This window comes from Salmo salar, chromosome 09, assembly GCF_965601325.2.
Source record: "Salmo salar chromosome 09, fSalSal1, whole genome shotgun sequence".
Taxonomy (NCBI): domain Eukaryota; kingdom Metazoa; phylum Chordata; class Actinopteri; order Salmoniformes; family Salmonidae; genus Salmo; species Salmo salar.
This window is the reverse complement of record NC_138299.1, coordinates 122,052,920-122,077,006: the sequence shown is the minus strand read 5'-3', so window position 1 is coordinate 122,077,006 and position 24,087 is coordinate 122,052,920. Positions and strand designations below refer to the sequence as shown.

At 41.9% G+C, this 24,087-nt stretch overlaps 2 protein-coding genes across 5 annotated transcripts; one reads left to right on the top strand and one right to left on the bottom strand.

Annotated features, from left to right (window-relative positions):
* The first annotated feature begins 18,027 nt into the window (after positions 1–18,027).
* Positions 18,028–22,534, top strand: LOC106612719 (NTPase KAP family P-loop domain-containing protein 1). Of its 4 annotated transcripts, none has more exons than XM_014214164.3 (6): positions 18,029–18,219; positions 18,526–18,575; positions 19,388–19,429; positions 19,520–19,654; positions 19,745–21,510; positions 22,097–22,534. In XM_014214164.3, the coding sequence occupies exons 3-6, from the start codon at positions 19,417–19,419 to the stop codon at positions 22,283–22,285; spliced, it is 2,103 nt and encodes a 700-aa protein (XP_014069639.1). In that variant the 5' UTR covers positions 18,029–18,219; positions 18,526–18,575; positions 19,388–19,416; the 3' UTR covers positions 22,286–22,534. The 4 variants fall into 4 exon arrangements, with proteins under 4 accessions (XP_014069638.1, XP_014069639.1, XP_014069641.1 ...); XM_014214166.3 differs by having other exon boundaries at positions 18,029–18,224; XM_014214163.3 differs by lacking the exon at positions 18,526–18,575 and having other exon boundaries at positions 18,028–18,224.
* Positions 22,323–24,077, bottom strand: bloc1s3 (biogenesis of lysosomal organelles complex 1 subunit 3). The gene is made up of 2 exons (XM_014214171.3): positions 23,873–24,077; positions 22,323–23,529 (listed from the first exon to the last, which is right to left on the bottom strand). The coding sequence occupies exon 2, from the start codon at positions 23,514–23,516 to the stop codon at positions 22,917–22,919; it is 600 nt and encodes a 199-aa protein (XP_014069646.1). The 5' UTR covers positions 23,517–23,529; positions 23,873–24,077; the 3' UTR covers positions 22,323–22,916.
* Between the last annotated feature and the right edge of the window lie 10 nt (positions 24,078–24,087).

Below are 24,087 nucleotides of genomic sequence, written 5' to 3'. Positions count from 1 at the left end.
AACTCCTGTGACCCGTGACAAACGCCTAGTTTCCTGAAACGGGTCACATATGTGTCAACATGAGGTGAATTCTGAAACCTTAAATCATCAATTCCAATTCTACGGCAAACATTCCAATGTCTGCCAACAGAGTACTCTGCAACCTTAGTAACAGACACACACTCTATTCCAGGGTTCTTCATAACGTGATGGATGTGGTTTTCCCCTACTCCAAAGGTAGCGCCCTCAACAGAATGTCTTCATCAGAGACTAACACAAACTCCCCTTTGGCCTCCTCTCTTCAACACAGCCAAGGGGCTCAGATCTGGGATTAGACTCCAGAGCGCCGGGGCTATAAGTGTTTGCATTATCTGGAGGGTTCCGTATGTCACTCAGCTGCTCTGAGAACAGTCCCCTCACCCCCAGGGAGCGGAGCGTGATTAAAACTGAACCTGTCACTGGGGCGGTTCTGCAGGCGGAGGGTGAGGAGGCGAGAATGGGAAGTGTGGTCCCCCCTGGTGGATTGCTGATTAGAGAATCATTTTAAGAATTTAAAATGTATATTATTGTTGGAGGCTGCCTCTACTCTGTTGCCTGGCAGCACCATTTGCAGGAGAGTGCTTCAAAGGGTTTCGCAGCACAGAGGCTTTTGATAAGGGCAGCCCCTGCGCTCGTCTCATCTCAACCGCTCACAGTGTCTCATCCACCCCTCCCTCTTTCCCTCCCCTAACCCCCTGTAACTGACAGGAAGCTGACCTAATTAAGACAGGCTTCTGCAACAAAAAAACTCTAATTCCAACCAGCCTTTGTTTTGGCCTGTAATTTGCCTGTTATTTAGAACCTATTTGTCAGACAATATGGGTAGTGAATGATTAGTGTGCATCGTCACGTCCTAATAGAGAATTGCTGGCTTCGTTCTTGTGTCTTTTCAGGTTACGTTAGATCAGGTAGGTTAAGCAAGGTTTGGAGTTGTGCAAGGGTGGAGATGGATGGGCGTGTGGGAGGGATGGAGAGTGCTCAGGGGACAATCAAGGGGTTAGGGGTATTCGGAGCGGCTTCACTTTTGTGTAAAATATACACTACCGTTCAAAAGTTTGGGGCCACTTAGAAATGACCTTGTTTTTGATAGAAAAGCAAAAAATTTTGTCCATTAAAATAACATCAAATTGATCAGAAATACAGTGTAGACATTGTTAATGTTGTAAATGACCATTGTTTTTAATGGAATATCTACATAGGCGTACAGAGGCCCATTATCAGCAACCATCACTCCTGTGTTCCAATGGCACGTTGTGTTAGCTAATCCAAGTTTATCATTTTAAAAGGTTAATTGATCAGTAGAAAACTCTTTTGCAATTATTGGGCCGACTCTTTTCTCTGTATACATCAATGATGTCGCTATTGCTGCTGGTGAGTCTCTGATCCACCTCTACGCAGACGACACGATTCTGTATACTTCTGGCCCTTCTTTGGACACTGTGTTAACTACCCTCCAGACGAGCTTCAATGCCATACAACTCTCCTTCCGTGGCCTCCAACTGCTCTTAAATACAAGTAAAACTAAATGCATGCTCTTCAACCGATCGCTGCCTGCACCTGCCCGCCCGTCCAGCATCACTACTCTGGACGGTTCTGACTTAGAATATGTGGACAACTACAAATACCTAGGTGTCTGGTTAGACTGTAAACTCTCCTTCCACACTCACACCAAACATCTCCAATCCAAAGTTAAATCTAGAATTGGCTTCCTATTTTGCAACAAAGCATCTTTCACTCATGCTGCCAAACATACCCTCGTAAAACTGACCATCCTACCGATCCTCGACTTCGGCGATGTCATTTACAAAATAGCCTCCAATTACCCTACTCAATAAATTGGATGCAGTCTTTCACAGTGCTATCCGTTTTGTCACCAACGCCCCATATACTACCCACCACTGCGACCTGTAAGCTCTCGTTGGCTGGCCCTCGCTTCATACTCGTCACCAAACCCACTGGCTCCAGGTCATCTACAAGACCCTGCTAGGTAAAGTTCCCCCTTCTCTCAGCTCGCTGGTCACCATAGCAGCACCCACCTGTAGCACGCGCTCCAGCAGGTATATATCTCTCTGGTCACCCCCAAAGCCAATTCCTCCTTATGCCACCTCTCCTTCCAGTTCTCTGCTGCCAATGACTGGAAATAACTACTAAAATCTCTAAAACTGGAAACACTTATCTCCCTCACTAGCTTTAAGCACCAGCTGTCAGAGCAGCTCACAGATTACTGCACCTGTACATAGCCCATCTATAATTTAGCCCAAACAACTACCCCTTCCCCTACCGTATTTATTTATTTATTTAGCTCCTTTGCACCCCATTATTTCTATTTCTACTTTGCACTTTCTTCCACTGCAAATCTACCATTCCAGTGTTTTACTTGCTATATTGTATTTACTTCGCCACCATGGCCTTTTTTGCCTTTACCTCCCTAATCTCACCTCATTTGCTCACTTTGTATATAGACTTATTTTTCTACTATATTATTGACTGTATGTTTGTTTTACTCCATGTGTAACTCTGTGTTGTTGTATGTGTCAAACTGCTTGCTTTATCTTGGCCAGGTCGCAATTGTAAATGAGAACTTGTTCTCAACTTGCCTACCTGGTTAAATAAAGGTGAAATAAAATAAAAATAAATAAATAAAATTATGTTAGCACAGCTGAAAACTGTTGTTCTGATTAAAGAAGCAATAAACGGGCCTTCTTTAGAGTTGTTGAGTATCTGGAGCATCAGCATTTGTGGGTTTGATTACAGGCTCAAAATGGCCAGAAACAAAGAACTTTCTTCTGTAACTCATCAGTCTATTCTTGTCCTGAGAAATGAATGCTATTCCATTCGAGAAATTGCCAAGAAAATGAAGATCTCGTACAACGCTGTTGTAACGCCCTGGCCATAGAGGGGGGTTTTTGTTCTTTATTTTGGTTAGGCCAGGGTGTTACATTGGGTGGGCGTTCTATGTTCATTTTTCTATGGTTTTGTATTTCTTTGTTTTGGGCCAGGTGTGGCTCCCAATCAGGCACAGCTGTCGTTCGTTGTTGCTGATTGGGAGTCACACATAAGGAGCCTTTTTTTCCTTTGGGTTTTGTGGGGGATTGTTTCTGTTTAGTGTCTTGCACCTGACAGTACTGTTTGGCTGTCGGTTTTCTTGTTTTGTTGTATTGTGTTCGTTCGTAAATTAAACTCAAGATGAACACTAACTCCGCTGCACCTTGGTCTACTTCCACAGACAGCCGTTACAGCTGTGTACTACTCCCTTCACAGAACAGCGCAAACTGGCACTAACCAGAATAGAAGGACGAGAGGGAGGCCCCGGTGCACAACTGAGCAAGAGGACAAGTACATTAGTGTGTCTAGTTTGAGAAACAGAAGCATCACAAGTCCTCAACTGGCAGCTTCATTAAATAGTACCTGCAAAACACTAACCTCAACGTCAACAGCGACGAGGCGACTCCAAGATGCTGGCCTTCTAGGCAGAGTTGCAAAGAAAAAGCCATATCTCAGACTGGCCAATAAAAAGAAAAGATTAAGATGGGCAAAAGAACACAGACACTGGACAGAGGAACTCTGCCTAGAAGGCCAGCATCCCTGAGTCATCTCTTCACTGTTCTTTTCTTTAAAAAACAAGGGCATTTCTAAGTGACCCCAAACTTTTGAACGGTAGTGTATATAAATAAAAACAAGATCAGGAAGTGGTGGGGGTGACATAATTGACACCACCCTGCCATGCATCTGGCCCGCCCCATAGCTGTGGTGATAATTAGCAGGTGACTCAACACTACCCTGCGGCAATGACGTGGGACTCACGAGGCGTTGGAGATATGGTGTCGATCTTTTATTTTCCCCTCACTTTAATAGACCTGTAGAAAGTTTCTCAATTATTTTCTAGACATTAGCAAACTATGCATGAGTCTGCATAGGGAGTCTGTGAGTGACAAAGCCTGAGCCTCGGTGGACTACGCTGAAGTATTTATGTACAGGTGCTGTGGTTCTGAGTCTGCCCCTGGGATAATATTGTTATGTACAGTTTCAGGAAAAGTATGTTTCTCAGGGCCTGGGGGACCAGGGAATGTCAATGGGGGACTGGCAACTTCTCAACATGGAAATTGATCCACAGCTGTAGGTAGTAGACTGAAAGCTCCCAGTTGATCTGGCTCCACATCGTGAATGAGTCTGTGTATGTGCATTTCTGTCACTCGCTTTTCTGTCTTTCCCCCTTTTTCTACCTCCTTCTCTTTCCCGTTTTCCGTCTGTTTTCAGGAATCGGTACCATGGCCGATTCTATGTTGAATTATGTAGTTATAGTTCAATACCTCTGTATCTTGCTGTGGGGCACCAACTATAGATCAGTAAGTCTTGTAAGTCAAATATGTTTGGGGTTTTAGGCTGGGTTTCTGTATAAGCGCTTCTGATGTGTAAACATCTGATGATATAAAAATGGCTTAATAAATACATTTGATCTGATTTGTACATGTTGTTTTATAAATTATTAATTTGAGTTCGACCTTTCTCTGCTCACAAACCTATTTTCTTTGAAGAAAGAAATCTCTTCTGGTCCATGGAATGTTTTCGTCTTCATTATACCTCATTGTGGTGTAATTAAGCAGGAGCTTAATACATTCTGTTTAGCCAACAATGCATGGTTATAGTATGCTTTGTTATGCTAACAGACCATATCTGGAAGTACAAACATGCTTGCTGCTTTCCCACAGTGCAGATGTGTGCACAAGTGCAGGCATATTACCTCTATTGTAGGAGAGTTAATTAGAATGCTTTAGTTCAGAAGCAGTCTCAGCAGTTTGAAGTAGAAAGGAAAACAACACGGCACAAGATTGTATAGAGATCAACATGTTTTAGTCATGGGTAAACTCATGACTAAAACGCACAACAAAAGCAATAAGGATCACTACTGCAGACTGCATTCTCAAGATAATATACTACAGTCTGAGACAATGTGACAGTATCAGATGTGACTGATATATGTAAACGTGCCATACTCCCCTCAGGGCGGCAGGTAGCCTAGCGGTTAATAGCATTGGGCCAGTAACTGAGGTGTCGCTGGTTTGAATCCCTGAAAAATCTGTCTGTGCTCCTGAGCAAGGCACATAACCCTAATTTCTCCTGTAAGTCTCTCTGGATAAGAGTCTGCTAAATGTAACAACACAATTTCTATAGGCTCATGTTGAAGAATACAAGGTATAAATGTGTTATCCTACTTTGACCTGATTATATGAATGACTGACACATGGGGCCTCTCTACTGTATACTGTATGTCACCTCCTCTCATGCATATTGTCAGCTCAATGAACACCTTGTCTGGCCTCAGCCTGCCATTTCCTGACATGCTGTTCATTCTAATCATCTAGCCTACACCTCTGCCTCTCTTATAGGAGGAGAGGAGGTGACACATGAGGATCAGTCAGGCGAGGCAAGGAAGTGGATCCAGATCTACACCAGATGGATCCTGACAGGGGCATCACTGTGCCATCTGCAGAGTCTACAGTATATCTCCATGATGTGACCTGTTTGTGCCGGAGGCAAGGCAGCACAAGCAAGAAAAAAAGGTACTGAAAGGGGAATTCTTCCTTTCAAGGGAATCCTTTACAATACCAAATACGGAAAGGCTACAATTGAAGCTGACCCCTTTAGACGGGTTATAAGTGAGGCTGACACAGGGTTAAATGGGTTTCGGTCACTGGAAATGGCCAGTACAATTGCTGTTTTTGTCCCGGATGTTGAATTCTGCCATTTTAATCTGGGAAAGAAATATTAGGCCACCAACGTAAAAATATCAGATATTTTCTTTGTAATACACTGTTTTGTGATGTTATGAAGAGGGACAAATTGTTAATTTCTGAGTCCATTCACTGAATTCAAATAAAACTGTGTGATAGAATGATATTATGGGTTCTTGCTAGCTTTCCAATTGGCAATACTTTACAATGTCGCAAGGGGATGTTCGAGCATCAGCCATCTGCCATTGAAGTAAGTGTGCCTTCGAGGTTGTGCCTGAAGCCTGCAGAGTACTGACACTTTGCCTCAGTAGCAGCACACCGTGTGGAAGTCTGGCGCCAGAGTCAACGCTGTCTGTACAGTGGAGCTCAGTGCCATAAACCATCACAGTGCCCTATAATGAGGGAAATGGACAGGGGAAATGGACACCTCATTAGTCCACGTCCTGCATCATTAATTTGAGCTTTTTGCCGGACTGAGATGAATGTCACGAATTAGCGTCATTAAAGCGTTGCTGTTATTCTCCATCACTGTGTAACCCGGACCCTAATTGAATCTAAAGGGGACTTCTAGGGCCCATTTAATTGTGGAGAGATGTTAAGAGAGGGTTATCATCAAACAGGTCTACATTAGTTTTTTATGTTAGTCTTTTTTCAAAAGAGGGATTAAGCTGAGGCTTACTGTGCCACTGCTTTTACAGTCAAGCAATTTCAGCGCAGGGTGATGAATGACTAGACTGATTCCAATGGCGAGAGGGACCATCAAACATGATCAGAATTTATGAGTCTGCATTTTAAATTAGATGTTTTTTCTTAATTTCATTGAGTACACCGTTCCTGTGATTTAAACTCTTGACACATTTCCTGGCATAGAGGATGTACAATTGAACATGTTAATATGCTTTTGAACGTTTGAGTAAAGTGCTGAAACATAGTCAAATGAAATGTTGAAAATAAGTAGCTCTAAAATGTAAATAATGAGACATGTCACCCAAAAACATGTTTAGATTTATACTGTGTTGTTTTATTTTAAACATTTACATTTTAGTCATTTAGCAGACACTCTTATCCAGAGCAATTAGGGTTAAGGACCTTGCTCAAGAGCACAGACAGATTTTTCACCTCGTCGGCTTGGGGATTCGAACCAGCAACCTTTTGGTTATTGGCCCAATGCTCTTAAATACTAGGCTACCTGCCGTCCAAGAAACCAAGCAACCACAACCAAGCAACAACACTTTTATTTGGAAATGACCTGACGTTCTCTACAGAGCATAACAAAAGTGAACCAAACACCACATTCTGTTTATGGTTAAGAGAAAAATGAGTAATTTCCTTAAGTTATAATGTGCTGTAAATGTCAAAACCATTATGGCCATTTTACAGTAAATATTCTACAAATAAATAGCAGGTTCCACGCCCCAGGCCTGATAGATGGTTTCTCTGTTTAATGCCACACATCAGTGTGAGAAGTATTGAGTACCTGTGTGGGTGTCAGGAAAGACAAAGCTTTCACAGCCAAGACCAAGTGAAACCTTGGCACCAATTGTTCATGAAAGCGGGCGAGTTCATATGGAGCAGACAATCATCTCCATTTCTTTCAAAAACCAATCAGGAAGGCAGGAACAACCTGCCTTTTGTGTTATAAAAGCTAATGCTTGATTAGCTTTGACACAACTAGCAAGTTTCTATCCAGGTTGGGTATAGTTTAATATCCGTTTGTGTCGAATGGTCTCTGACAACATTCAGGACTCTTCTTTCTGACTCCACTGTCATGGAGTGAAGTCTTACAGTGAATTCTTCGAAGCTTTGGTTTGTGAGATCCTTTCCTCAGGGATAGTAGAGCAAACTACAACTACGTGTTGTTATCTAACTTTCATAGGTGCCTCGTCTTAGATTGCAAGGATCAATATAAGGACATGGCTCCATTTCTGAATATTTTATCAAGAGGCGGGTTGTACAATTCTAATCTGATGCTTATCAATTTTATACAAAGATGCCTGATTATCTAATGCTATATGAGTGTATATACAGTAGAAGTCTCACACACATTACATTCCTCTTACCATAGATAGAAATCTCAAGAGGCGCTCTCCTCTTCCTCAAAGCACCGGGTTGTTTCCATGGTGATAGAGCTGTCCCATGAAATCACGGCTGGGTGAAGAAGACAGGTCAATGGTGCCTGTGGCGTTTCAACAAGCACCCAGCATCAGTCTCACACACCTGTGCTGCTTGGAGGATGAGTAGGTCCCCAATTGGACAATGACTTGAAGAGGCTTCGCTTTGCATATAGCTCTCTAATGCTAGACAAAGTCCTGCAAAGGCCAATAAAGTGAGTTGAACTCCTTTATGTAACATATCAGTGGAAAAATGTGTGTGTCATATTTGCAATGCAAACGCTGTCTTTTGTGCAATGGCATGACAGTACGTTGATCTTGGGTGTCTTTCGTGGGCCACCCAAAAGTACACAGAAAGCCTCTGTGAGGTTTGGTGCAAAGTTAGACAATGCGTTGTATCTTTTTCTCTCTAACCTAAAAATGCTACAATAAAATGGGTGATATATGATACTCATCTCTCTGTTTTTTGTGCGTCAGTATGCTGCAGGGAAGCCATATTTTTCTCCCTAGCTGTGGTCATTCCAGCTTGGTCAGGTATATTTTCACTGCACTCATCTCCCCTGCCGCAGAGAGTTTCCTTTCATTTGACCTCTCTGGCTCCTCTTTTACCCCACTGTTGCCATAACAACTATCCCACTGTGATTACTAGGAATGAGCAAGGTGCCCAGCCTGAGAAGGAGCCAGACGCAGCATCTCCAGACAGAAGTTCCCAGCGAGAGACACACGTAATTTTTATGACTTCTTCTCTTATGGGGATATTCTGGCTTGAACCCAAGCCAGATGAGGAGTCTAAATTGGAATAAGGGTGTAGCTCAATGTGTCCCCAGGTAGAGAGATAATGTGGATGTGATTGATCCTGGCAGTCTTACAAGTCTGCACATATCAAGGTGATGGATTGGCAGCTCTCTGTCATGAGCTTTCCAAACACCATCACACTGGCCATGTAAACTGACCTCTGTTCAATCGAGTCGGTAGCTTGATAGTTCAATTGAGTTTAAACTGGTTTTGTTTTGTGTGTGGTGTGAATAGTGTTGACAGTTCCTGTGTCATGTCACATCCTCTTTGATGTGTCAAGTTAATTGGTTTTCTCCAAATACTTAAGTGGAAAACAAAAAAAATTAGTTTGAAGCATCCTAACACCGCATTACCCTGTATCGAAAGATAAAAGTCAGTCAGAATATGTTTTCGCCAATCTCATATTCAAACACTCACTAAGCACATGTACATATGCAATATGAAGATGATTTCACTTCGTGAGTAGGGTTGCAAAGATACCGGTAATTTACCAAAGTTTACCAAAGAATCTTCAGTAATTTTGGTAATTAACAGAAAATCTATGGAAACTTTGGTAATTTATACTTGAATAACTTTTAAAACATATCGGTGTCCATTTTTCCCATACGTTTCTAGTAGATAGACCATATAGTTCAAGAGGAAATAACCTAATTAATGAAAAAAAGCATCTAATCAACAATGGCATTATTATCAATTACCTCTGCAACTCTCCCAACTATTGACATAACCCAGAAATGTTCCATACGCACAAAAAGCTTATTTGTTTCAAATGTTGTGCACGAATGTATCTACATCCCTGTTAGTGAGCATTTCTCCTTTGCCAAGATTATCCATCCACCTGACAGGTGTGGCATATCAAGGAGCTGATTAAACAGCATGATCATTACACAGGTGCACCTTGTGCTGGGGACAATAAAAGGTCACTCTAAAATGTGCTGTTTTGTCACACAACACAATGCCACAGATGTCTCAAGTTTTGAGGGATCGTGCAATTGGCATGCTGACTGCAGGAATGTCCACCAGAGTTGTTGCCATTGAATGTAATGCTAATTTCTCTACCATAAGCCGCCTCCAACATCTTTTTAGAGAATTTGGCAGTACATCCAACCAGCCTTACATCCACAGACCACGCATACCACGCTAGCCCAGGACCTCCACATTGGGCTTAATCACCTGCGGGATCGTCTTAGAGCAGCCACCCGGACAGCTGATGAAACTGTGGGTTTGCACAACTGAAGAGTTTCTGCACAAACTGTCTAAGGGAAGCTCATCTGCGTGCTTGTTTGGCGTCGTTAACGACTTCAGTGGGCAAATACTCACCTTCGATGGCTGCTGAAGGTGAGTATTTGAGTATTTGCCCACTGAAGTCGTTTACGACGCCAAACATGCACGCAGATGAGCGGGTTACGGTATAGGCAGGCATAAGCTATGGATAAAAAACACAATTGCATTTTATTGATGGCAATTTGAATGCACAGAGATACCGTGATGAGATCCTAAGGCCTATTGTTATACCATTCATCCGCCGCCATCAGATCGTTTCAGCAAGATAATGCACAAGGATCTGTACACAATTCCTGGAAGCTGAAAATGTCCTAGTTCTTCCATGGCCTGCATACACACCAGACATGTCACCCATTGAGCATGTTTGGGATGCTCTGGATCGACGTGTATGACAGCGTGTTCCAGTTCCTGCCATGATCCAGGAACCTCGCAGAGCCATTGATGAGGAGTGGGACAACATTCCACAGGCCACAATCAACAGCCTGATCGACTCTATGGGAAGGAGATGTGTCGTGCTGCATGAGGCAAATGGTAGTCACACCAGATACTGACTGGTTTTCTGATCAATACACCTACCTTTTTTTAAGGTATCTGTGACCAACAGATGCATATCTGTATTCCCAATTGACTGATTTCCTTATATAAACTGTAAATCAGGAAAATCTTTGAAATTGTTGCATATTGCATTTCTATTTTTGTTCAGTGAATTTCACACATGATAAGGCCAAAGAGAGGGCTAGAGATAATTACAGACACCTATGATAATCTTAAGTACCCAAAAGGGCCACTGGATGTGTTGTGATGGATTACATAAAATCCTTGAAATATACCAAAATTCTGGTAGTTTACTGGTAATCTTCCAGTAATATACCCTTCCTTTGCAAATTGCGACCCTATTCATCAGCAATTACATAATAAGGCAGGATTTCCATGATATTCTGATGAATGTTTATTCAATTCAACGCTCTTACAATATGACGTATTTCAAAAGCAGCTATTTTGATTTGTAGACCGATGCCACATACTGCACGTTGTAGTTTTGTTAGATGCTCGCCACTGCAGCAAGCATCACGTGGTCATTGGTCAGGACGCTGTTTCAAAGGATTGCATCATACGCTTTTCACATTAATACTTCATTGTAGTACATACCTCACCAAACACACCGCTGAGATGGCCCACCAAGAAACCAAAGGTGCCGGCTGTCGTTGTCTCTCTGGATAATGCATTAAATAACAATGACTTCGATGGGAGATATGCATCATATGATAACTTTCTCCAACAGTGCATTTAAAGGGCCAATCTGGAGTTGCTACATCCATTTTTGGTATGTTAAATTAATTATATATAGCCATTGATTCTTGAAGAATATCCCATCAGAATACTCCAAAGTCAATGTAAGCAAACACTTTATAGCTTCAAAACATGGTTAAAACTATCATTTTGATCTCATGGATGGTCAGTCCTTACAGCCATAGCTCTGTCTAGGTATTTGAGAGTGGCTATATTTCTCAAGCCCCATCCCTCAGCTGTTTACCAAAACAAGTAGTGGGGTGACCACTTTTTTTTAATTGTTTGGCCCTTTAAACTCAAAATCAATCTTATCTATACTACCCTTGAGCAACCCATTTTCTTGCATAACGTGTTATGTGCCGTTGAAAATGATATACAGCCGATAAGAGGAATGACTCCCTTTTCTCTAACTTTGATTGCTTCCTGTAATCGTGATTTATTTCACCACAACTTTGTCCTAAGTTAACCACTTGTATTTGTGTTTGCCATTTGATCCTGTTAAAATAGAGACTGTAATATAGCAGCTCCAAAATACTGTTTTAATGCACTTATACAAAGGCTGAGTGAAAGCAGTGGAGCAATCACCATGCTTTCCTATTATAAAGCAGTGCCTGTGTACGTAACCCCTGCATTGGGATTGATTGTGTTTCTAGCTCCCCAGTGGTTCCTGCATGCTAATTGTCATGTCAAGACGGTTACAAAATCCACCATTTCACCTAGTCATGGTTCACTTCAGATTCCCTCCTCTGTACAATGCAGGCACCCATAGCAACAGTCCAGAGAAGGCAGTGACAGGTCAAGAGAGCCCCCTACAGGCAAAAGGGAGAATAAGCACACATGTTTCTGAGTAAAATCTGAATCTGACCATGGAGCTATAGCCTTAACTCCTGATAGGCTAATACTGTAGAGATATGCATTGTCAAACTGAAATGGTTGAGATTGGAAAGCCATACCTTTGCTAATGAGAGGCTGGGTGTGTATTTGATAGTATGATTGTACATAAGTTAATTGAGCTATTTGAACGTTATACAGATTGTCTCTTCAATACATGTAGAAACTCTACATGTAATTAAAATTCATAAAAACAGTGTGTTTGGGAGTGATGTAATTCATAACATGTATAATCCATTTATAATCCATGCAAATACAATCTTCAAATTTTGAAGAACACAGTGTGGGTATATGGAGCAGGTTAATCAATAGGCAAATATACTGTAAGCTAGAAGAAATGTATTGGTTGCTTCAACGGTCCCCCAGAGATATGTTCACTTGTAGTTCATATAGACCAGTGCAGATGTAGAATCATACATTATAAACAGTATGTACAGTTTATTATACCATACATTTTAACAAGGTTATTGACTGACATTGTCATAATACACAACAACTCCATAACACTTTGTTGAATCACATTGATTGTGAGATCAAGTTGGTATGGGAATACAATGCCTCCTTAAAAATGTCCACCTGTTGTAAGCTATGCATGTGACTTGTTTGCATTTGAATACAAAATGCACAAAATATACAGTTGAAGTCGGAAGTTTACATACACTTAGGTTGGAGTCATTAAAACTCGTTTTTCAACCACTCCACAAATTTCTTGTTAACAAACTATAGTTTTGGCAAGTCCATTAGGACATCTACTTTGTGCATGACACAAGTACTTTTTCCAACAACTGTTTACAGACAGATTATTTCACTTATAATTCACTGTAGGTAGGAGGTACCACGTTCATCTGTACAAACAATAGTACGCAAGTATAAACACCATGGGACCACGCAGCCTTCATACTGCTCAGGAAGGAGACGTACCAGAACAACAGCAAATGACCTTGTGAATATGCTGGAGGAAACAGGTACAAAAGTATCTATATCCACAGTCAAACGAGTCCTATATCGACATAACCTAAAAGGCCGCTCAGCAAGGAAGAAGCTCCAAAACCGCCTTAAAAAAGCCAGACTATGGTTTGCAACTGCACTTGGGGACAAAGATCGTACTTTTTGTAGAAATGTCCTCTGGTCTGATGAAACAAAAATAGAACTGTTTGGCCATAATGACCATCATTATGTTTGGAGGAAAAAGGGGGAGGCTTGCAAGCCAAAGAACACAATCCCAACCGTGAAGCACGGGGTTGGCAGCATCATGTTGTGGGGTTGCTTTGCTGCAGGAGGGACTGGTGCACTTCACAAAATAGATGGCATCATGAGGAGGATAATTATGTGGATATATTGAAGCAACATGTCAAGACATCAGTCAGGAAGTTAAAGCTTGGTCGCAAATGGGTCTTCCAAATGGACAATGACCTCAAGCATACTTTGCAAGCAAAGTTGTGGCAAAATGGCTTAAGGACAACAAAGTCAAGGCATTGGAGTGGCCATCACAAAGCCCTGACCTCAATCCTATAGAACATTTGTGGGCAGAACTGAAAAAGTGTGTGCGAATAAGGAGGCCTAGAAACCTGACTCAGTTACACCAGCTCTGTCAGGAGGAATGGGACAAAATTCACCCAACTTATTGTGGGAAGCTTGTGGAAGGCTACCCAAAACGTTTGACCCAAGGTAAACTATTTAAAGGCAGTGCTACCAAATAGTAATTGAGTGTATGTAAACTTCTGACCCACTGGGAATGTGATGAAAGAAATTAAAGCTGAAATAAATCTCTCTCTCCACTATTATTCTGACACTTCACATTCTTAAAATAAAGTGGTGATCCTAACTGACCTAAGACAGGGAATTGTTAACAGGATTAAATGTCAGGAATTGTGAAAAACTCTGTTTAAATGTATTTGGCTAAGGTGTATGTAAACTTCCGACTTCAACTGTATAAATGAAAATGTTAAACATGGCAAGAAGTCAAACAGCCACAAACACACTTTTAAAGATATATACTACTGTTCAAAAGTTTGGGGTCACTTAGAAATGTCCTTGTTTTTTTAAAGAAAAGCACATTTTATTTCTCAGAACAAGGATAGACTGATGAGTTTCAGAAGAAAGTTCTTTGTTTCTGTCCATTTTGAGCCTGTAATCAAACCCACAAATGCTGATGCTCCAGATACTCAACTAGTCTAAAGAAGGCCAGTTTTATTGCTTCTTTAATTAGAACAAAAGTTTTCAGCTGTGCTAACATAATTGCAAAAGGGTTTTCTAATGATCAATTAGCCTTTTAAAATGATAAACTTGGATTAGCTAACACAACGTGCCATTTGAACACAGGAGTGATGGTTGCTGATAATGGGGCTCTGTACACCTATGTAGTTATTCCATAGAAAATCTGCTGTTTCCAGCTACAATAGTCATTTACAACATTAACAATGTCTACACTGTATTTCTGATCAATCTGATGTTATTTTAATGGACAAAAATATGCGCTTTTCTTTCAAAAACAAGGACAAGTGACTGAAGTGACCCCAAACGTTTGAACGGTAGTGTACATTTATCTATCGTGCATTAAAAACCTCATTCATTTTCGTTGCATATTTATTTTCTCAATCATAGTTTTAAAAAAATCTATTTACCAGTGTGATGGCATTGGTGAAACGGCAGATCATGGAGGAACTGTGCTAGGGGCCACACTGCTCATTAGCAGTCCTCCTATCTGATTCTCATGAACTTTTCTTTCCCCTGCAAAGTGCCAGTAATGGAATTGAAATGAGTCTCCCAGCTGAATTAATTTACCAGCGATGAATGCATACTTCTGAAGGCAACGTTTGCAGGCGGAGGCTGGGAACTAGGGTTGTAAAGGGAGTGTATATTACTGCTTTACTTTCAATGTTTACCAGTAAACTTAAAGAATTTTGGTATCTTTCAAGGATTTATGTAATCTAGCACCTAGCGACTCTTTTGGGTACTTTAGAATATCACAGGTGTCTGTAATGATCTCTGGCCCTCTCACTGACCTTATCACATGTAAAATGTATGAAATATTTAAATAAGATGATTTTTTTTAAATATATGGAATGACAAAGCTGTTAAACATTATCCTAAATATAGACCATCAACTTAGTGAATACCATTGGTGTTAATGAGGGTTTCAGTATGACATATTCTTTATATATTTTTTACACTTTCATTTACTTAACTTATGTCAATATGTATTTGTTGTCAATGTTTTGGCATTGTTGCAGTTGAGAAAAAAGTAAATAGTTGGACGAGTTGCAGAGGTAATTGAAAATAATGCCATTGTTGATTAGAAGCTTTTTTCATTAATTCGTCCATTTCCTCTTGAACCATAAGGTTTACACTACCAGTCAAAAGTTTTAAAACACCTACTCATTCAAGGGTTTTTCTTAAATTTTTACTATTTTCTACATTGCAAAATAATAGTGACGACATCAAAACTATGGAACACATATGGAAACAAGGTATAACTGAAAAAGTGTTAAACAAATCAAAATATATTTTAGATGTAAGATTCTTCTAAGTAGCCACCCTTTGCCTTGATGACAGCTTTGCACACTCTTGGCATTATCTCAACCAGCTTCATGAGGTAGTCACCTGGAATGCATTTCTTCTTAAAAGTTCATTTGTGGAATTTATTTCCTTCTTAATGCGTTTGAGCCAATCAGTTGTGTTGTGACAAGGTAGGGAGGGTATACAGAAGATAGCCCTATTTGGTAAAAGACCAAGTCCATATTATGGCAAGAACAGCTCAAATTAGCATACAGAAACGACACTCCATCATTACTTTAAGACATGAAGGTCAGTCAATACAGAACATTCCAAGTGCAGTAGCAAGTGCTATGATGAAACTGGCTCTCATCTGGAACACCACAGGAATGGAAGTCCCAAAGTTACCTCTGCTGCAGAGGTTGTGTTAATCAGAAATTGCAGCCCAAATAATTGCTTCACAGAGTTCAAGTGACAGAGACATCTCAACATCAACTGTTCAGAGGCTTGATTCACTGTGTGAATCAAACCTTCATGGTCAAATTTCTGCAAAGAAACTACTACTGAAGGACACAAATAAGAAGAAGAGACTTGCTTGGGCCAAGAAACACGAGCAATGGACATTAGACCAGTGGAAATTTGTCTCCAAATTTGAGATTTTTGGTTCCAACCGCAGTGTCTTTGTGAGACGTGGTGTGGGTGAACAGATGATCTCTGCATGTGTATTTCTCACCGTAGAGCACGGAGGAGGAGGTGTTATGGTGTGGGGGTGCTTTGCTGGTGACACTGTCTGTGATTTATTTAGAATTCAAGGCACACTTAACCAGCATGGCTACCACAGCATTCTGCAGCGATACGTCATCCCATCTGGTTTGGGCTTAGAAGGACTATTATTTGTTTTTCAACAGGAAAATTACTCAACACACCTCCAGGCTGTGTAAGGGCTATTTCACCAAGAAGGAGAATGATGGAGTGCTGCATCAGATGACCTGGCCTCCACATTAACCCGACCTCAACCGAATTGAGATGGTTTGGGATGAGTCGACCTGCAGAGTGAAGGAACAGATATACAAAATGGATACTATATATGAATACATGTTTTAAAAGTTATTCAAGTATAAATTACCAAAGTCATGATAGATTGCCATAGATGTTCTGTTAATTACCAAAATTACTGAAGATTCCGGTAACTTTGGCAAATAACCCGTAGCTTTTCCACCCTACTGAGAACACATTGCAGGCATGATGCAACATGTGAACAAGTGTATGTGGAGAAGGGAAATTAAATTGGGCAGCTCAAGGAGCGATGGCATGTTTTTAATCTCACAGATATCACCAGAAACCAGTTGATCAAATTTGTCAAAGGCAGTTAGTTGCACGCTGCATAAATTCTCCATAGCTTCTGTCATATGATAAAGTTTGTTATCATTTGTAATGCAATGTATGATAAGTGTGGGCGAATGTATGGGTGTATGGTAAATATACACTCCTTGGCCAGTTTATTAGGTACACCCATCTAGTACCGGGTCAAACCCCCCTTTGCCTCCAGAACAGCCTGAATTATTCGGGGCATGAAAACATAGTTCAATTGGTATCAAGGGACCTAACGTGTGCCAGGAAAACATTCCCCACACCATTACACCACCGCCACCAGCCTGTACCGTTGACACCAGTGGGCCATGGACTCATGCTGCTTATGACAAATCCTGACTCTGCCATCAGCTTGACGCGACAGTAACCGGGATTCCTGTTTGTGGCCCGCCTGTTAGCTAGCACGATTCTTGCATTTCTCCTTTGAACTTGCCATTCTCCTTCGCCCACAGCACTGCCGCTGACTGGATGTTTTTTGAGATACTGCATCCGCTGCACCTGGCACTGACAATCATACCATGCTCAAAGTTGCTTAGGTCACTCGTTTTGCACATTCTAACGTTCGAACAAACAGTAACTGAATGCCTCGATGCCTGTCCGCCTGCTTTATATAGCAAGCCATGGCAACATGACTCACTGTCTGTAGGAGCGAACCATTTTCGTGAACGGGGTGGTGTACCTAATAAATTGAGTATAGATAGGACACGCAGACCTATGTGTGTCTCTCTTCACATGGAATGTGAAGGTGTCACATGTATCACAATGTACATTCTATATTTGACTCACAGAGTCCAGTGGGCCCCCATAGTGGTCTACAGCCGACAGACATACTGAATTCTGTATCATGATGGAGTTACGAGTCTATGGATTGGGGTACTGGGATTGTGTTCTTGCTTTCATTGGGAAAACACACAGAAGGAGATCCTACTTTCTGTAATAGGTGGGGTTGGTACCGGGTAGCTCTTACTCGGGAAGCCAACGTCCATTAGACCAAGAGGGAACCCCCGTGGGCCGAGCAATTGGTCTCTGGCAGAGCGATCAAGTGTGACATTTCCATACATGGTTGACAAGGATAGTGTGCAAATGTCAAAGCTATTTGAAGCTTTGCTAGAGAGTGGATATAATAAGGAAGGACATGAGGATCAGAGAGAGCAAAGCAAAGAAGACCAGTTGACATCTAGCATTCGTGAAGCACTCCTGTCCCGTTTCCCAAGGTCAAGAATCGTATAGATGTATGGTAATTGTTATGAATATTAATGCGTGGGGATGGAGTCATTAATATACCTATTATAAACTTACACATATTGTAATTTCCTTTGTTAGAATTAAACAGTCAAATATTGCTTTCTGGGCCATGGCCATTATCATTCAAAGAATACATTTTAATGTATATCTATATGTCTGTAGTAAGACTCAAAACTCAAAGTCATCTGGAAAATTCAACACAATTCTGACTTTCATTCACATATGATCTGATAATGTGTCAGGTATATACGGTCAGGTCGTGTAAACAACACTAGTGTTATTGGTTTCAACAGAGGGTCAGTCTGTATGCTGACTTCAATGTAGTGAGACCCACACAGACACGGTAAGACTGAGTTGTACTTTCTTTTGAGGGCAAATGTCTAATCCAATGTTAATAAGTATATATGGAGGTAATGTTTTGTAAAACTAGCTGATAGGTTATACTCCATAGAAAGGTCATTGGAAAGGGCTGTCTGGTATTATTCATTAACCAAATATTGACATTTTATTTGTACTTTTGTTCAAGACTCTTAAGGCAAAAAGAACAAGCAGGTGGATTTGTGTGGGAGGGTGTGTTTATTTTCATTACAGTAGAAATCTGTCATTATATCACTGGTAGCTGAAATGTATAATGAACCGTCAACACATATTTGAGGCAATTATTTTTGTGCAAACTCGTGCTCTAAGTTATCGATACAACCAAAGGTCAGTTTATGGAGCAGCCAAGTTCTTCAGCTTACTGACATGATTGAATATAACTTTTGGCTAACCCTGAATGTGCTCATTGAACTGCTGTACAACATAAAATATTTATTGAAAAGCTGTCTTAATGTTTATGATTATGTTCATTCCTCTCATTACATTTTGGTCATTTACTCTGTATGACTTTGGCCAGTGTTCGGAAAGTCCTGCATTTAACACATTATCGTTGAATAACTATTGAAACATCTCTAAAACAACATCAATACATAACCATCTAATTTTTATGAAATTACAAAATTCTTGGGGGAAAAAAGTTCAGCCAGCATTTTATTGACACTGCAGAATAATAACTAACCGTTACTGATAATTGGAGTTTAGATCGGTTGCAGTGATCATGAATCGAAATGATATTCTTGTACCGTATGAATGTTATAACCTGTTTTATTCCCTCAGAATTGACAAAGTATTGGAACCATAGACAAATGGATGGACAAGGTAAGTGGAAAGTTCATAAATGCATCTGACATGTGTTTAGTGATACAGCTAATAACAGCTTTTATTGATTGCCATGTCTACCTCTATAAGAAAAAGGTGCCCTATTGGATGATGTCTATGCATATGGACTGTCCAGAGCACTGATCAAAGTGGCACCTCCGGCCACTGTAGGTCTGTTCTCCCAGTGCCCCAGCCGCACTGAAACTCTACTGAAGAAGATCAAGAGTAAGTTTAACACTTAGGTTGACTTCACGTGACTTTAGTTTTTTTGTTTGTTCTAAAAATCTAATTGTGTTGCTCTTTCTACATTTGCAGTTTACATGAACAGAGAGGCAGAGTGGAGAGAACAGAAGCACAAGCTGAAGCGACCTCCTCCAGCGTGGATTAGCTACTTGGCCCTCCTCCTCTCCATCATCTTCTTCCGTCCTGTGTGGAGGGAGAAAGAGGAGCGGAGGAGGAGAAGGGTAAGGTGGATTTTTGTGCGCTTCAGTGCCTGGCACTTTGCAGGCAGTGATAAACTCTGGGCTGGGTTGGTGATCCGCCTCTTCAAGGCCATCCAGGCTGACTTTGGGGAACTTCCCCTGGGCCTCTATAGAGCCACCCAGCATCCCTACCCAAAGAAAGTCACAAGCGAAGGTGATGAGGTCAATTGGAAAGCCATAAAGCTGCTCTGCCTCCCCCTCTGGGTTGTAGTCCTAGCCACTGTATTGTTCAGCATTGGCACATGTACCCTGCTCTACTTTTATGGCTTTGAGCTCCAAACAAATGGCACACGCAGTTGGGTCACTGTGCTAGAATCGATGGCCATAGCAACACTGGGGCCTCCCGCAGTCTTCGCCCTGAGGACTATTCTGCGGACATCCAAGCACCTGCTCTACACCATGGGCAGCAGCATCCAGCACCAGATGAACAGCTCGGCCGTCAGCGACCAGATGGGCTTCATGAACAAGGTGAGGAAGGAGGTGGGCGTCATGGTGGACTTCATCCACTTCATGGAGGTGTTCGAGGGGAGGAGGATCCGTGTGGTGCTGGAGATCACCCACCTGGACCGCTGCAGCCCAGACAGGGTGGTCCGCACCCTGGAGGCTATGAACGTTCTGCTGGCGGGGGAGAATGTCCCGTTTGTGTCCATCCTAGCTGTGGACCCCAGAGTGGTGGTGGGCTGTGTGGAGAGCACCATGTGGTTCTGTGGGCTGACATCCAGCGGGTATGACTTTCTAAACAAGATGGTAACCCTGCCCTTCTCAGTGCCTGAGATGTCCCCCGACTCCAAATGCAGAGCTTTTAAAACCCTCGCTGACAGCTATCTAGAGCCTGACTGGGAATGTATTAAGAGAGGAAAACAAAGAGCTGGGAATTTCTCTGCATTTGAAAAAGGCAGGCTTGATGACAGCCTTGTGCCCTTCATTGGAAAGGGCAAAAGCGAGACTGAGCTACTAGAAAATGGCATCCATTGGGAAATCTGGGCCAAGAAAATCAAGGCGCTAACAAATGAGGCATTACACGCCATATATACCAAATACAGCCCTCTTCATGTTTATCTTATGGGAAACCATGTGCATATGAGAAGGATAATAAACTCTGTACGGGTGACAGTCATCGTCATGGATGCTATGAATTATGGGGGCTTCTCCAAAGCTAAAGACCTTGCTGCCTGGGTGGTGATGGCCAACCTCTGGCCCTGCCGCCTGAGCTGGATCCTGCAATGCTCAGAGGACCGCCAGCAGAGGGCTGACACTGATGACGCTGATGGTGCTATCAACCAGGCCAAGACCTTATGGGAGGTGTTCAGTGAGACCAGGCTGGAGCTCCACATGCTCAGAGATCGTCTGGAGACCGTTCTAGAGCAGGATGGAGACCCTGAGCTGTTTGAGAGGTTCCTTAAGGTGGACTTCCAGTTTACTCTGAAGGATGTTGATCTGTTCAGATTGTGTACAGTCAACCTGGACCAATCCATTAAAGAAAAACTGGCTTGGGTTAGAGGGGGACCCAGCCTGAGAGACAGAACCAAGTCAAATGCCATCTGCCCACTGCGGATTGGAACAGTTATCAGTATGAGCACAGAGGACATCTGCAAAGAGGTTAGTTCAAAATAAGAATCTTTATACTGATTGAATTATTTTATGATAGACACTAGTATATCATGGAGGTCAGTATACAGTGTCATGTATACATACTTATGGTATTTACACAACTCATGTAGATAAGTCCATTAGTGCCTTAAAATAATTGCGTAATGTTACACTTTTGTATCAGACAGATCAGTCACAACAGAATCCAATGCCCCGTAAAACAGTTTCCCTCAGTTTGCTGCTACAGAGAATCAACTCGATGAAGCGTCTCTGGTTTATGGGCGTAGCAGTGAGATCAGACATGCACTTGTTAAAACAGGGAAAATGCCAAGTCATTGACCTTGAAATAAGCTGTTTCAGGAGGGTAGTATGCTAATAGCCCTCAGCTCACAAGCATTGTATTCATAACAGCAGCACTGCATAGGGTAGTCCCATGCAAGCCATCGCCAATGATGGAACTTCCCACACACCAGAATATTTCCCATGAACCCCCGTTGGCCCATTAGAATAAGTAAATGACGACCAACAATGTCTAATGACACCATTTAAAATATATATCAACGTGTCTCAATGTCATGTCTGCATTGTTCTCTAGATGGACAAGCTGAACATTCCAGTGAAATATCAGCAGCTGCTGACAGAGAATCAACTCGATGGAGCGTCTCTGGTGTATGGGCGCAGCAGTGAGATCAGACATGCCCTTCAGATGACCTTGGGAGAATGGATTGCTTTCAGCTCGCACTTCCTGGAAGCCAAGCCAGATGCTCAACCTCACGCGACATGACAGTGACTCTGCAAAAGCATTGACCGATCAAACGCTCTGGATTCAAAATGATCTTTAATTTTATAACACTTTTTATATCTTTGGGATGATTACACTGTATAGGGATGGAATGCATGTTAAAGTTTTGAAACTGTTCCTTCAATGTTCGCTGAAGTAGAAGCCTATTGCAGTTCAATGACTGACTTGTGAATACAGCAATGCACAATGAATGTCCTAGGATTCATTTTGTTAATAAATGAGGATTCTGTAGCTTCGTCAACTCTAGGCCTAGACAAAAATGACCACAGCAGTCCCATCACTTGCAGTGTTTTGCTTACACCACAAAAGTGGGCTGTGCACTAGGCCTACGACAGGGTTTGGCACTTTGGAAAATACAGTGCTTAACAAGACGTGTTATATGGTTGTGAATGTGAACAGCTAAACACTTTCTTGTATGATCAAGATCAATAGGCATCCTTTGCGATGACCAACTACAATGAATAAGCCATCTGAATATTATCAGAACAACATGGAGCAGCAATAGTATAACGGAATGCATCATTTATTCACCTAATGCAAATAATACTCCAGCCTGTTGTTTAGCCTACATAAGACATAAGAAAACATTGAACGAGGAACATCATAAGGAACATCATTGTCCGGGAATAGGGGTAGTGGGAGAGGATGGGATGGTAATATCGGGGAGCAGATAACAGCTGGTGATGATGTCCATTTTCTCTGAGACAGACTTGAGGTCCTCCAGAATGAGTCGGATGCTGTGGGAGGCGTTGATGATGCCGTTCTGGGAGATGTTCAGGTGGGTCGTGGCCATGCGGATCTCCTTTGTGGCATTACCATACACCTGTTTGATGGTCTGGGACACATCGGTGCATAGACGTGCATTGCTCTCGTGTAATTTCTGCTGGAGTAAAGTGTTGTAGTAGAGCCCACTGTGCTCAGGCTTAGAAACAACCCTCTCCTCTACCACGGACTGAATGTCAGAGTTATCTCTGATCACAAGCAGAGGAGTTAAGTCCTTGCGTAATATTTGTGGGTTTTCAGAGCTTGCAGCAATGACACATTTCCGTGCTTTCTCAACCTCCCCCTCACTGTCAGTCTCAGATGCTTCCCCTGGTACCTTTTGCCCTCCGGCAGTTGAATGTGGAGAGAGGGAGGTGATGTATACCTCATCATCTGAGTCGGTCTCTGACGCCTCTCCTTGCACCACTATCTGGTATTTGTCACTTGCCATTCCACCACACCACCTAAATACACAAGAGAACAGTGAAGGCCTACATCTTATGAGGAAGCATAGTTTCAATGTTACAGGGGGGCATTGTTTAATGGAACTGTTATGATGATTCCTGGCTGCCCATCGGAATGTGCCTCCCCCCACATTCGAGCGCTAGCCCAAAACATTTTTAGTACGAGATGATACGCAACGAAATACATGCCCCACCCCTGTTGAATAACATTATGTTATAGAGTTGAACTCAATTTAACTCATTGACATGTTATGTTAATCTACGTTAAATCAATTCACCAAATCGAATACAGATAGCTATCCTGCTATTATTGGAAAAATGTATGTAAAACAAATTGTCATACCTCCACAGTCGTGCAAAAAAAAGAATCACATGAGCACACGGAAGTAGCCGGAAATCGCTCACTCACGGGGGTTGGCCCAAACTAAGTACTGCACAAATTCACAAATTACAACCAGATGCCTGTTAAATCCGTTCAAATTGAACATTTAGATGGTGTGTAGATCTGAGAATTTGCGCAGCTCCTCACAAACACTGACCTTCGTGAGTTTGCAGTAA

Coding starts and splice junctions, on each gene's coding strand:
- LOC106612719 (XM_014214159.2), top strand. CDS start 19,339: ATGATATTCTTGTACCGTATGAATGTTATAACCTGTTTTATTCCCTCA. Junction 19,655..19,744: donor TCTACTGAAGAAGATCAAGA/GTAAGTTTAACA, acceptor CTACATTTGCAG/TTTACATGAACAGAGAGGCA. Junction 21,511..22,096: donor CAGAGGACATCTGCAAAGAG/GTTAGTTCAAAA, acceptor ATTGTTCTCTAG/ATGGACAAGCTGAACATTCC.
- bloc1s3 (XM_014214171.3), bottom strand. CDS start 23,516: ATGGCAAGTGACAAATACCAGATAGTGGTGCAAGGAGAGGCGTCAGAG.